The following is a 14,072-nucleotide window of genomic DNA, read 5'->3' on the forward strand; positions in this document are numbered from 1 at the left end:
TTTAGGATGATTTTCGAGGCATATTTTTGGTAATTTTGCTCGCCAGGTTTTCGCTAAAATTTCACATTTTATCATTGTCAAATCCTTTAATATGTTATATGTGCATATTCGGACATGTTTTCAGATTCAAACTCACTCAATTTTAATCCGAAAATAGGTTTCCTTAAATTGTTATTACCTTGAGAAGTTGTTTACTTTTTCTCAACTACACGAGTACATGTTGTTTACTTTATGCAAATGAGGCTCGGCTGCCGATGGATTTCTGCGAGATAATAAGCCAGTTCGTAGTTCCACTTTGCGCATGAGCAGAAAAAGGTCATTTGTACCAAGAGGCAAGTTGGTTTTTAAATTCACTGAGATAAGCATCTGTCATATACAATGATTATTCATGCAATCCTGGTAAATGTTGCTTGCCAGTACGTCCACCTGACAGCAAACCTGGTACAGTGTATTTGGCAATAAGAATAAAACAGTTTTTTAATGCGTTCAATGAAAAACAATGAAATGGATGCTTCCCCGCCGGTTGATTGACGGACCATTCCGGTCACCTGGTCTATGCAAGTTCATTCATTGTTTGAACACGAATTCCATGAATTAGGCCTATTACGTCGGGCAAGCTTACCGGTACCAATAATGTCTCTTTGAAAACGATTGAAGTGCCTAACCAACCGAGAAAAAAGAAAGGTCATTTGTACCAACGTGCCCATGAGCTAATTACGAACTAGCTTATTGGGGTGCTCCACCGCGCCTGGAGATGATAGCAAGAAGTTGAATCTCTGCAGAAGAAACCGAAAATGCCGACCAATCACCTTCGTTGCTTGTGGAGGGGACATCATGGCGTCACCGTTTCTCGGTCAACCGTTCACCGGGATTGCTCGGCGGTTGACTTAATGTCCATGGATTATTTGTTGCTCTTCGTTGCTGGGCTAAATAGCACAGAATGGTTCGGACTTGACACTGGCGACATGTTGTCTTCACGGATGAAAGCCGCTGCATCGTTGGTAGCGGCTCAGTGATGATCTGAGCTGGCATTCATTCTGGTGGAAAACGCCACTGGTGGTTCCGGTAGGAAACTTCAACACCGTCGCATACCGGGATGTCTTTGAGAACCGTGCTGTCTTCCACATGCAAGATGAGTACGTATGGACGGGATTTCCGACTGAAAGACGACAATGCTTGGTCGCACATGGCCGCTGTGAAATTCCCCGCGGCAGACAGTTGCTATGGCTATCTTGCTCGCCGGTATGAACCCTATAGAGCATGAATGGGATCGCCTATCGGGCCGAGACATCAAAGACAGAGACGCTATCCCTCAAACTGTGCAGGAGTTGGCAGACGTTCTCAGGAAAGGATGGGATGCTATGCGTACGTGACGTTCTTAACACACTGTTATAGTGTTGAAACTTCAATCAAATCGAAATCACTGATTTTTATTTTTTTTATAGATACTTACAGTTAATCGCTTCTCTCGTGATGTTCAATTATTTTGATTTTCTTACGTATAATCTTATACAATCATTGTTTTTTGTTACATAAAAATCATTATCATAATCAAATGGTATCATATCTACTTCTGATGTGATTCATTAATTCTTTATGAATCGTCATTAAAGTTTAGAATACTTAAAATCTCATAAATCATCTGAATACCGAATGATAAGCATGACTTCCACACTCACGGGTTTAAGGCACTCTTTTTTAAATGTCAAAATGCCTCTTCGATACCATTTTCATAAAAACAAAGTGAAGGGTATCTAATAATAAACATGTATATATGTGATACGTGTACTACCAAATCATATAATTCATGATAATGACTATTACTCGGTAAAAAGCAATAATTGCTTCAGTTTCTGATTATGTCAAGGCTCGAATATATGGAGGATGCCCCCCCCCCCCCCGCCCTCAAAAATGAATAAATATAAATAAAAAAATATATATAACGAGAATGAAATCATTAAAATGAAACATCAAAATGAGAAAATAAACCATGATAACGTAAAAATAGACGGGTATGGTAAAGTGCTTCAAATGTCACGTAAGAAAATAAACAATGAATTGAAGCGTAAACATGATTTTTCTATGACATCACATACTCATGATGACCTTTTCTGTTATTGGATAGATAGCATCTAACGGTTAAATTCTGCCAAGAGAAACTAGCTTGGCCGAATTTGACCGCAAAATATAGACTGAATTCGGCCATAAAGACCAGATCGAAAACCGATCTGGCAAACCCTGGTCAGCACAATTAGCTGAAATACCTACAGTTATCAAGCACTAAGCCGCAAGTAATCCTCACCTATTCTGAACATGCTGAATGAGAAAAATGCATGAAAACAATGTATTCATGACATCTATAATTAGATTGTGGTCCCGGACCAACGAGCCACAACTAATGTAGAGCATTGCATTTTATATATACCTGTGTTTCTGTTTCTTCTTAGCACAATCAATCTGAGGTTCGCAAAAGCCGGTTTTATTTTTCTCCGTTTCACTAAATATTATATCGAAAGTGCTGGCTATTCTATTATCACATGGATGATCGCTTGTTTCCAGAAAAACAATTACTTTTGGGCATCTTTAGTAGATGTGTATAGTTTTGATTCTTGAATATATTCTCTCTCTATATATATTATATATTACGTATCATAGATCATATACATACACACACACACACACATATATATATATATATGTATATATATATATATATATATATATATATATATGCTTGCAACTAAGTTATTCCTTCATCCCTTTGTATTATTCTGATTGTGTGCTTTCCTCTTTCACCGCAGTGTATATAAACATGACACAAAATTTCACGGTATATGCAAAGTTGGTAGAATAATCATTGTGAATGCCTTGGCCATTGTGAAAACAAAAAAGCCAAACTTACATCAAAGAAGACAATATCTATGTGGCTCTTGTGGTTTTTTCGTTAATATTCCTATCATAACTTTACCAACTGAGTGAGAGAAAAACAACATTTTGCTATTATCATTATTATTATCAATATCACCATCTTCATTCAATCAGGCAAGCATTACAATTAAATATATTTACATGGAAATGGCACAGCTGATATGTAATAATGTATAATATGACCAGAGAAACAACTACGGCTCACAATAGAAATTGTTTTACTGTTATACTTAGGCATGTGATCCCTGTTCTTCAGCATAAGATGTCATTATTTTCGTTGGATGACACAATACATGGTTTTAGAACGTAAGATTTACGTCTTGTTCGAAGTCATGTAACGATTTACATTTAGTGTCAGGATACTGAGATGGGTCGTCCATCCGACCACATCCTCCACACAATATACGTATTACTATAGTTCGCAAACTCATTGGCTTGCTGGTCAGATACTCTACGTGTTTCGAAACATGTTTACGTTTGTGGTCTTTACCAATCTGAAAGAATTCACAGTTCGTATCTCAGTATCATCTGTACCTTTGACGTTAGGATCACAACTTTTCGAAACCAATCATTACTATATGAATTTGTGATGAGGGAGTGTGGAGGGTAGATTTAGCTCAAGCCAAAGTTTGAATTTAGGTCAGCTATTGTTTGCGTATATCTTTTTCTCAGAAACAAAGTTGCATATGGAGACAATTTTCTGGAGACATATCATTTCCGGCATGGTTCATCGTCAAAATAATTATAAGTGTCTTGAGCCAAAACAGTATGTCGCGCGACCAAGTCAACCACAACAAGCAAATAATGAGAAACATCGTGCAAATGAGTGTGTGTACTTGTGTTTTTCTTCATAAATGTATCAAAAGTGTCATGACAACAACAAATTTAAATGCTATACTAAATGAGTACAGCTAAGTGCTGGTTTACAAGGCTATTAATTCCATTTCGATTAATTTTCTGTCATCAGTTATAGAATGACCGACTTGAAAAAGGGCTCTGCAGCGGAATCCATTGACTCCCTGAACGATGGCAGTTTACAGATTGTCAGACCTCCGAACGCCAAGGCCGCCGACTTCTCAGATGAATACCTTGATCATGCCTCTTCGCCACAGGCAGCGCCGGAGAAGAACGTCGATGAAGACGTCAAAATAGGTAAGATTACGTCTGAGCAGAATGGCAGAAATGACGGGAATGCTATGTCTGGGAAAGCGATGTCAAGGGCTTCACCGGCTGATTCCAATGGTGGTAGGATGTCCGAGAAAAGCAATGGAGATCTTCCCGAGAATGCTGTCGGAGATGTTGATGACGAATCTTCCGCCGCGGGGAAGACGGGAGCCTCCCAAGATGATCAGGTGCCTGGTTACCAACGGGAAGAAGAGGGAACGAAGACTCGAATAAAGACAAAGTCACCGTCAGAGAAAAATGGAAGTCGGGTTCACGGAGAAGAGAAAGAAGGGGTAATAGTGACCAGAAGACACTATCACAGAGTACCAAAGTGTGATGTCACAGCCATTCATTGCCATGGAAACTGGTTCTTAACAACCTCACGTGGCATGAGTGTTTATGCGCGTACCTGGTTCCAACCCAATCTATAACGATAGACTGTGGCATCGTCACTTTGGTACTCTGTCACATTGTTTGTTTGTTCGGAATGTTCAGACTTTAAGAACAGATACAAATAAATGCTGAAACTAAAACTGCAAATGATAAATCGACGGAAATATTTTTCGAAATAATATGTGCCGAAAATCAGCAATTGTCCAACATACTATACATGAAGTTACACTTAAAGGACTTGCCTCTTTCAGAAGGCAGGGGGAATGATATTACCCTTAATATACATCAGTGACAGGTTGAGGAAATGTACACTTTTTTCAAAAGGAAATAATTTTGTGAAATTTTCTTTATATTTTCCTTATATCGTTGTACGTATATGTGACATCATACACTGTGGTAGTCTTCTCATACAAAAGTGACTGCACAGATAATCTAAAAAAATGCATAACTTTTGAACAGATTGTCCGATTTTCCCCAAACTTTCAACAATGTGTTCTAATAATGTTGCCGCATTCACTTAATCCACATGTATATGAAGGTGAACCTGTCCTTTAATGTTGTCTATGTAATTGTTCATTTGCTTATGTCAGTATGTTCAGGATGAAGTTGTGCAAATTGACAGCCCACGCCACATTTTTAACGGTAGTCTCCTAAGTCCTTATAAAATTTCAGTCTCTTTCAGCAATGTTCAGACAAATTTTTTTCATAGGGAGAGACTTGACAATGTAGCATCAGGGTGTGTTCAATTAAATCTTTACATGATTTCAAAAAAAAAGTTATCGAGTTGGAAATCAATACAGCTACTTTGGCATCTTAAACTTAGGTCGTTAAAGTGCAGCTATTATAAATACAAATGTGACATTTAATAGAATGTAAGAGTTCGTGATCAGTTGATGCAGAGAAACATCAGGTAGGATGACGTGACAAAGACATCAAATCGTGCGTTTAAGCGAAACCTCTCATACAAAAATCGCTGAAGGTTCTATACTGGAAGCGATATGACATGTGCATATAACACTAACGCTACTTCGTTAGTCTTTCAACTTGTCGACAAGATACAGTAGTGAAGTCTCTGAAAACAATGTTGAAGATAGAAATTAGTATTTTGCCCCCAAATAATTCTCTTCTAGATGGCAAAGGAAGAGTTGGCTAAGCAATACGAGAACATGGAACTATCTGAACTCGTTGTGGGAGTCGAAACTGCGCTGGAAGCCATGTCCAAGGGAAGGAGTTGGGCTTTTGTCGATCTGATGGCAGTCATGGACGTCTTACTCCCTCACGTTCTTTACCTTGAGGATGAATTGACTGCCGCACAGGTATTACTAGATCAACATCACGTGTTCCACACAATGTCGTAGACGGGTTCGAACATCGTAGAAGTACCATAGAAGTAGTTATGGTGCATGGCCGTAGAACGATGTTTTTACACCCTCCGAGACAGAATGCCGAAAGTAGAAACATTTCGAATGCGTTTGTCCGTGGTAATTAAACGAAGTGCAATTGAGGAAATAGTGTTAACCCTCCCCGTCAATTACAGAAAAACCAAACCAAATCAAAGCGAATTAAACACACACACACACACACACACACACACACACACACACACACACACACATACACGCAGAACATGGGACTCTTGAAGTCGGACAGAAATTCATCGCTGTCAATGACAAGTTACAATGATTAGAGAGGCGGGACTGCAAATTCTGTTGTTCAAACATGAAGCTATCATATTTTCGAGAGGAAAAAATGCTGAACTTACACTATCTTTGTTTGGATGACATTAAAATCGAATATGTTGCCTATGGAGACTGAAAAAATACTTTGTAGAAAATTTGAGGACATTAAACGGTTTGAATGTCTGATTTACTGTGAACCTTTGTAACCAAACATATAAGTTCAACCTTGTTTGGCTCTAAATAAGTTTCATCTTTTTATGCAGGAAAAACTTTTGAGCTGTAGATTTATGCGCTTCACAATTCTGTACTATGAGTTTTGACAATGTCAGAAATAAATGTCAGAGTACGATTCACTCATCTACTGCAGAAAAAGAAAAAAGAACTCCTGCTTCAGATCAGGAATCTTCAGAAAGAGGTTCATCGCCTTTCTCTCGCCGGACGTGATAGGTAAGAGTAACGGACAAAGGTTACTGTACGTGACGAGACAGAGCAGGGAGGTGGTACCTCCCTGGACAGAGTGCGTGTCGTTATGATGTATTTGCGAGGATATGTTAGGCTATACCAGGGAGGTGGACACCTCCCTGGCTATTATACTCCCGAGGATGCCTCGCGATCTTTGCATGTACAGCAGCGACATATGTATGTACATAATCAGGTGTGTGATATATCGTGTTGATTCTCTATTCATTATGCGTTGGCACCGTTACTGATATAAAGGTTCCTGAGTTGTGAGATTCTTATCTCTGTACTGAGTTACCTTAACCCATGTCGAAGAAGGATCCAACATTATCAAGCAGGTCACATGACTTGTGAAAGAACAAGAAAAAAAAAATGAATCATTTGATCCAAATCGGAGGTGTTTCCTGTAAATGTATTTCATGTATTTCTTTGTGATGGTTATGATCTGAAATCCATATGACCCATAATGTTCTCCCTTTACAGAAAGAAACTGGAAATGGTGTCGACCGGAACAACAGTCCTGATCACCAACGACGTGAAACAAACGGTATTGTTGGAACCACTGCACAACATCACTTTCAATTTTAGGGCATGTACGTTGCTTTCTCGCCACGATTGCCCTTTGATCGCATACAACATTGTATTACGTGAAGGACACAATCATCTACTTGTACACTATATACTTGAGTAGACGTTGTGTCTGCAGGTATAGATTTGACCAATTTTGAAGAGCACTTTAACTGAATATGATAGGCAGCCTACTATTTTTGTATCGTACCACATATTTCAATCATGTTGTTCATAGGCACAGGAAGATTTTTCTTTATGTCACAACGAAGAAAGTTGAATATCATCCTTGGAGGAAAGATAATTAATAATCAGACAACCATATTTGAGCGGGATTTATAACCATATCTGTTTAGCTACGGTATCTGACATGTAGGAACTACAATACAGAAGCAGCGTCAGTAGCTAGTGAACAATGAAAACTATACTATCTCCCACAACAGAAGATGAAAGATGACGATCCTCCAGCCACCCCAAGTCCCACCCTCAACCAAGGAGCCGAGATTGCTGATGACATGGCAGCTCTGAAGGGAAAGTTGAAGAAGCAGAGATACCAGATCCAAGAGGTAAGTCACTCTACCATAAAGCATTGTGGGACACATTCAAGATTAAAAGTGAGTGATTTCAATCCAAGTGCATACAGAATAATATTATATAAACACGAATAGAAAAACAACTGATGTTCAGACCATTTAGGGATCAAAGAAACAAGGTTGTTTAGGACATTTTAGCAGGAAACTCTCTTCAACGTTGTTACAGTATATTACAATCCCGTTACCAAGAATTTGAAAGATAGGTGTGTAAACCGACACATTGTGGTTATCTGCAATAATGCTCCTAGGCAATAATGCAAATATCTCTGCAACGTCTACTAATTATGTATTTCATATCATAGCTTCATCAGGTGAATATGTCTTGGGAGAAGTACTGCTCACAGCAGTCCACCCGTCATGAGATCGAGCTAAAGAAGAAGGACGCCCAGCTCGCAGCTGCTGACGAGAAGCGCCAAGCCCTGGAGAGAAAAGTGGACGACAAGTTTAAGGAGTACGACCGCATTCTGCTCCACGCCGGCGCCGAGAAAGACCAGGCCAAGGTAGCGAACGCGTTTCCTTTTCAATTATATCCAAGTTGCTTCCCAAAATTCCTCGATTTTGTTGAACGATAATATTATCTATCCTTTGCGTGAGTGTTAGTTATTTTGCTGTGGAGAAAAAACAAACAAACAAACAAACAAGTAAAGGAACAGCAATCAAACCAAACTATAATCACCTTCATGTTCACTACCCTATATACCTGCCGTAAAATCAGTGTAAACAAGACAAACACTTGTCTTTCTACAGCAAAGTATAACATTCATCAGAAACTAAAGGCTTCGTCTCGCGTCGTCAGCACCGTTTGGTCAGTATCTTTCCTTTATGCCTTATCACTGTTGTCATCCCCGCCATATTAACATTTCTTCTGCGTTTTGTGCGTGGACCCTGATAGTCCGTTGTAAGGATGTGAATATTGCAATTAAGAGACGTGACAACTACCTTTCTCCTCGCATGCAAACAGACCGATGCGGCCCGGTACAGAAGAGAACGGGATGGCATTTTGCAGAAGTACGAAGAGATAAAAACACGACTGAAGGACTTGGCAGTCGAGGCGAAGGAGAAAGACGCTGAGATCAAGCGTCTCAACGAGGTAAAAAAAAAAAAAAAAAAAAAAAAAAAAAAAAAAAAATGTGTATATTTCTGCGTTCTGCTACTTCTGTTGCTCTCAACCTATAGAGCATACTACTACTGATGCACTTCAATGCCTAACACAACAAAGGACATACATCACACGTCACACACAAAAAAAGAATGCTTTCAGAACGATGCTTATAAATATTATCTGCCATTTTTCCGTCATGAGAAACCTAATCTAATCAGTAGGGCAATCCATCCGTTTCTCTTCAGCTTTTTATTCCAATGGTATTGTATCATCATTACTTGTATTTTTACGGCGAAAAAACAAACAAACAAGCACACACACACACACACACACACACCTAAACCCCCTGACCGTCGAATTCTACGCACAGTTCACTCACTTCAGTTAATGTCTTTTCAAGTTAATCAAAGTTAATTCAGTTACAGTTATTTCGTTTTTCAACAGAAGATCAATGGCATTTCAGAGCTCGTCAATGCATTTCAATGTCTCTTACGGAGAATGTCGATAATTACATTCAATAACTGCCACTGGTTACGTTCATCTAGGTTCTTGGGACTTCTGGGAGATCCAAGTCTTCCTCCAAAGCCAAGAAACCTGATGGAGCTACTCAGCAAAAAGCCGATATTCGAGACACGACGCGCGCTGCAACGCGGGTTAAGAAATCATCCGATTCTGAAGAAGATGTGCTAATAGTCGTCCGTGAATTCCCAATCGAGCCAAGGGGACCAAGGGACAAGAAAAAACAGATGCCTTCTGCATCGCGTTATCTTTACGAGAACGAGTACGATGAGGTGCCCGAGGTGCGAAACACACCCCCTCGATCACCTGTCAACCCCAATCCCAATGGGGGCACCAAGAGTTTGACCAAGACTGAACTCAAGGAACAGGTTCAACTGTGCAAAGAACAAGTGAGCTTTCCGCCTAACAAACAAGAATGTGAAATTTGTTATCATTCGATTTGGACTGTACACCTCTTTATTATTGGAATTCATACTACATAAGTCTATATTATTTATTTAAGATAAAAATCTCTCTCTCTCTCTCTCTCTCTCTCTCTATATATATATATATATATATATATATATCTGAAATCCCCAGCGCATTTTCCCCGCTTTTATAGAATTGTTTGAGTAAGTCTATAGTGCGCATATAGACTATGTCTCCAGGCTTGTTGACTGTATTGTCGTTTATTTTGTATCATTGTTTACTCCACGTAAACATTGAGAAGAATGGCGGGGTCGTTTCCTTTCCGTTCCATACGAAATTCTGAAATTCTCATAAACTTAATTCACATGCCACCAGGTTCCCGTGTAATGGAATGGTTTAACTGGGCTTTCCATTGCCTGGGGAATCCCACGTCCCGATCAGCAGTTGTATTGCATACGATAGGCCCTGTTGTGACTATACGCGGGTCAATGTATTATACTTTGGAATTGGGGCAGAGATATTGTTTGATTAAGAATAGAGCCTGGATATGCACAGCAGAGATATTTCAGTAATTACAACATGCAAGCGGTCTAATGATGGTCTCAATGCTCCCACATGTTATTTCAGCTCACCTAGTTTAAATCCAACGGCAAATGAGCATAAACGACAGAACGATAACATAAGTTGGATGAATTTAATAATTACTACGTGGAGAGATTGTGAGTTATGAGTGGATCAGCCAATAGCTATATAACTGAATCAATAAAACCAGCAGTCGTTCGATTACAGTTCATCTGTCATAAATCCACACCGTTCACTTCAGCAAATCTGAACACACACACACACACACACACGTATATATATATATATATATATATATATATATATATATATATATAATTATATATATATTTAGATAACAAAAAAAAAAATAACTTTCTGTGAGTCTCAGGAGCAATGCGATCATTAAAAAAATTTGGAAATATATGACAGTGTACAGGGAACAGTGTATTAAACAATAACTTTCCCTCCCTTTATTCTGTCAAAATGAATTCCTCTAGATGGAAATCTTTCGAAACGACTTCAATCAGGAGCGACGGGACCGTGAGATGGCTGTCGGCCAGGTCGGCGCGCTGAGGGAGGAGCTGAAAAAGGCTAAGATCAAGCTCAAAGATGTCCAGAAGGTATAAGATATTTGGTTATCAGCTATAAAGGCTGATAACCAAATCCTTGCAAAGGATTGTGGCTGCTCGAAATCAGCATCTTTGGATTTTACAAAGTTAGTTCGTAACTCTTGCGATTGACGACTTGCTCAGCAAAGCTATCTCTGTAAGTCATTTTTTTTTTTATATACTTCTGCTTCTTGTAAGGGCAAAATATTGGAGAGATATATAGAGATTTACTTGAAGGATTTCATGCGTTCAGGCAGTGAGAATCTCATAATCAACGTCACATCTCAAGTGAATGATATGACCAAAGAAAAAATAAATAAACAGAAAATAATAAGAAAATATGGGATATTAATCATAACTTCCAGAATAACTCTCGCTATGAATAACAAATGGAGTAATTAATCACCACTCAAAAAGGTTTTGCTTTCTTTTATCTGATGATGAACTTACATTAAAATGTTTGAATATGGCGCGTAACCATGTTGCGTTCAAACTCAAAATAATCTGCGCAGGATGCGTTTAATGAATCCTTTGTGTATTATTATACTAAACATAATAATCGCATAGAGATGCGTTTTTAAATCAATTTCGTTGTTTTTCACAAATATGCCATATTTTTGTGTCATTACCTTATGATGTGTTCTTTGCATTTGTTTGTGACGTTAATAATAACTGTTTTATAAATTGGAATGCTCGTATATATCTCCATTGTACACTAGTTTTATATTAAGTTGTTTCCACTTTTTATTCTGATTACAGACATTGTGCTGGAGCATTTATCATTACTCAGAAAGATGAATAACGTTAGTTCATGTATAAACATACTTAAAATAAGTAGATTAGTTGATAATTATCTATACACATAAAGAGAAGTATCGATATATAAATGATTTACAGATCTGTAGATAATAAGGAAAAGGAGAAAACAGGAATGATTCACAAACAAACAAACTATAAAACCATTTCCTCTTAATGTTAAAGGAGACCAAAACCCAAAGAGCAATGTGGATTCAGTGAAAGCATGACAGCAACATTAGTGAAACACAATGTCATCAGTAAAAGTTTGAGGAAAATCAGACAATCAATGCAAAAGTTATGAAAGTTTAAAGTTTTGGTGTTGGAATTGTTGGAGTTTTGGCGCTGGATGAGGAGACTACTAGAGGTTAGGACGTCATGTGTGGACAATAATATAAAGAAAATATAGAGAGAATTCCACAAACATTCATTTTTTCATGAAAATTACACATTCCATAAGCTTGATACTGACATATGTTAAGGGTAGTAGTAATTCCCCCTGCTTTCTGAAAGCGGTTAGTCAAGTGCTCTTTCATTACGCTAGAAAAGTGAAGGCATGTTGAATTTTATTTATATTTTCTTTACATTGTTGTCCACCCATGCCGTCATGAACTCTAGTCGTCTCCTGATGTAGTGGTTCCAACACCAAAACTTTAAGAATTCATAACTTTGCATCGATTGTCAGATTTCCTCAAACTTTCTCTGATGTGTTTTACTAATGTTCCTTTTTCATACATTCATTCAATCTGGGTTTATTCACAATACTGCCATGGCAGCCAAGTGGCTGAATGGCGGAGTGGTACAGCTGTATATACAATAAAATATAAAAGTGCAAAAGTACAAAAAGTCATTATTGCATGAAAACAATACATAATGATCATATACACACATACATATAATATTCATGTATAAAACTGTGAGAAAATGATGTTTAACTCACGGTGTAAAGAATACATACTTAAACGGCAACAATCAACATAAATAAAAATATCAATCACTTATTTATCATTGACCAAATCAAAAGTGTAAAAATTATTGCATCACTAAGAAATGAGTATCGGGTGCATGGTTTGCTATTACATGGTGTACAATAGTATAACTTGAACCAAGTGATAAAATATTAGCGCCCCTGTTATTCTGTATACCGTGTGCTTTGAATTATGGCATAAAACACTAAGATGCACACACATACACTCTAAACACACACACACACACACACACACACACACGCACACACACATACACACGCACACACATACACACGCACACACACACAGATACACATACACACTTACACACACAAACGCACGTAGATAAAAAGTAAATGACTTTCAGATGTGGATATACAATACAGAGGTAAATGAGAGCAGCAAAGAAAAAAATCCAGTTTGTTGAGTCTTATATAAACAAAGCTGTAAAATCTTATCTTCCTGCTTTCACTCAATCCAAACTTCGGGGTTTTTTTTTCCGGGTTTTGGTTTTCTTTGGAAGTAGATTACTTCCTGAATCCGTAAAAAAAAAAAGAAGAAATAATAATAATAAGACAGTTTCCTTTCGACACGGAAGAGGTAAGGTTCTCTTTTGTTGATGCCGATTCTTTTTTTTTCTTTCTTTCAGCAACGGGATGAGAAGGCGAACCAACTGCAGACAGCCACTCGGCGTCGCTACAGAAACGACAGACTGGATTTCAACGACCTTATCGATGAAGAAGAAATGCACTTGCGAGATGAGGTAAGCCATTACCTTGCTTTGCATCTTACAGCTACAAGCGATGGCATTATGCGTGAAAGTATAACGCTTCTCTTACTTTCTTGTGTATCCCCATTGGCATCTGATTGACAAATTGCCCTTCTCCGACGTAAAATAGACACTATTTTATTCAGTGTTTTAGTAGTAGCAATGATTAAAAAAATCATGGACACATATACGTCCTACCCGCTGCAATAATGAATGAGAACCAGGCCTGGCTGTTGCATGCGAAAGTTTGGTGTTCTTTAGTGAGTGGATACGACGCCTGTTCAGTAATCAGGATGTCGTTGGTTCCCGTCCAATTAGAGTATGATGCTCATGATCTTTTTTTTTTTCTTTTAGTCATGACTACTACTGAAACATTGAATAATTGATGTATATTTACGTCGATGAAGGGCAATTTGTCTATCAGTTGCAATAGAAACAGCTCTATACAAGAATTCAATCCTTACAATTTATTTTATGCTTTTTGCTTTGCCCTTGACGGAGTGCTAGACCCATTTTCAGCAAATCACTAATACATAGTGTTATCAGTATGTATTCA

The 14,072-nt window shown here is 38.1% G+C and overlaps 1 protein-coding gene across 1 annotated transcript in view; it reads left to right on the forward strand.

Moving 5' to 3' along the window:
* The window catches only part of LOC140228980 (uncharacterized), a 39,122-nt gene that overhangs the window by 23,493 nt on the left and 1,557 nt on the right, over positions 1 to 14,072 (forward strand). Inside the window, exons 2-11 of the mRNA XM_072309238.1 lie at positions 3,902 to 4,385; positions 5,616 to 5,801; positions 6,532 to 6,611; positions 7,107 to 7,170; positions 7,634 to 7,756; positions 8,086 to 8,283; positions 8,745 to 8,873; positions 9,431 to 9,793; positions 10,874 to 10,996; positions 13,397 to 13,510. Of these exons, the coding sequence (XP_072165339.1) occupies positions 3,903 to 4,385; positions 5,616 to 5,801; positions 6,532 to 6,611; positions 7,107 to 7,170; positions 7,634 to 7,756; positions 8,086 to 8,283; positions 8,745 to 8,873; positions 9,431 to 9,793; positions 10,874 to 10,996; positions 13,397 to 13,510 (1,863 nt within the window). The 5' untranslated portion in view covers position 3,902. The remainder of the gene's footprint in view (positions 1 to 3,901; positions 4,386 to 5,615; positions 5,802 to 6,531; positions 6,612 to 7,106; positions 7,171 to 7,633; positions 7,757 to 8,085; positions 8,284 to 8,744; positions 8,874 to 9,430; positions 9,794 to 10,873; positions 10,997 to 13,396; positions 13,511 to 14,072) is intronic.

This window comes from Diadema setosum, chromosome 5 (assembly GCF_964275005.1).
Source record: "Diadema setosum chromosome 5, eeDiaSeto1, whole genome shotgun sequence".
Taxonomy (NCBI): Eukaryota; Metazoa; Echinodermata; class Echinoidea; order Diadematoida; family Diadematidae; genus Diadema; species Diadema setosum.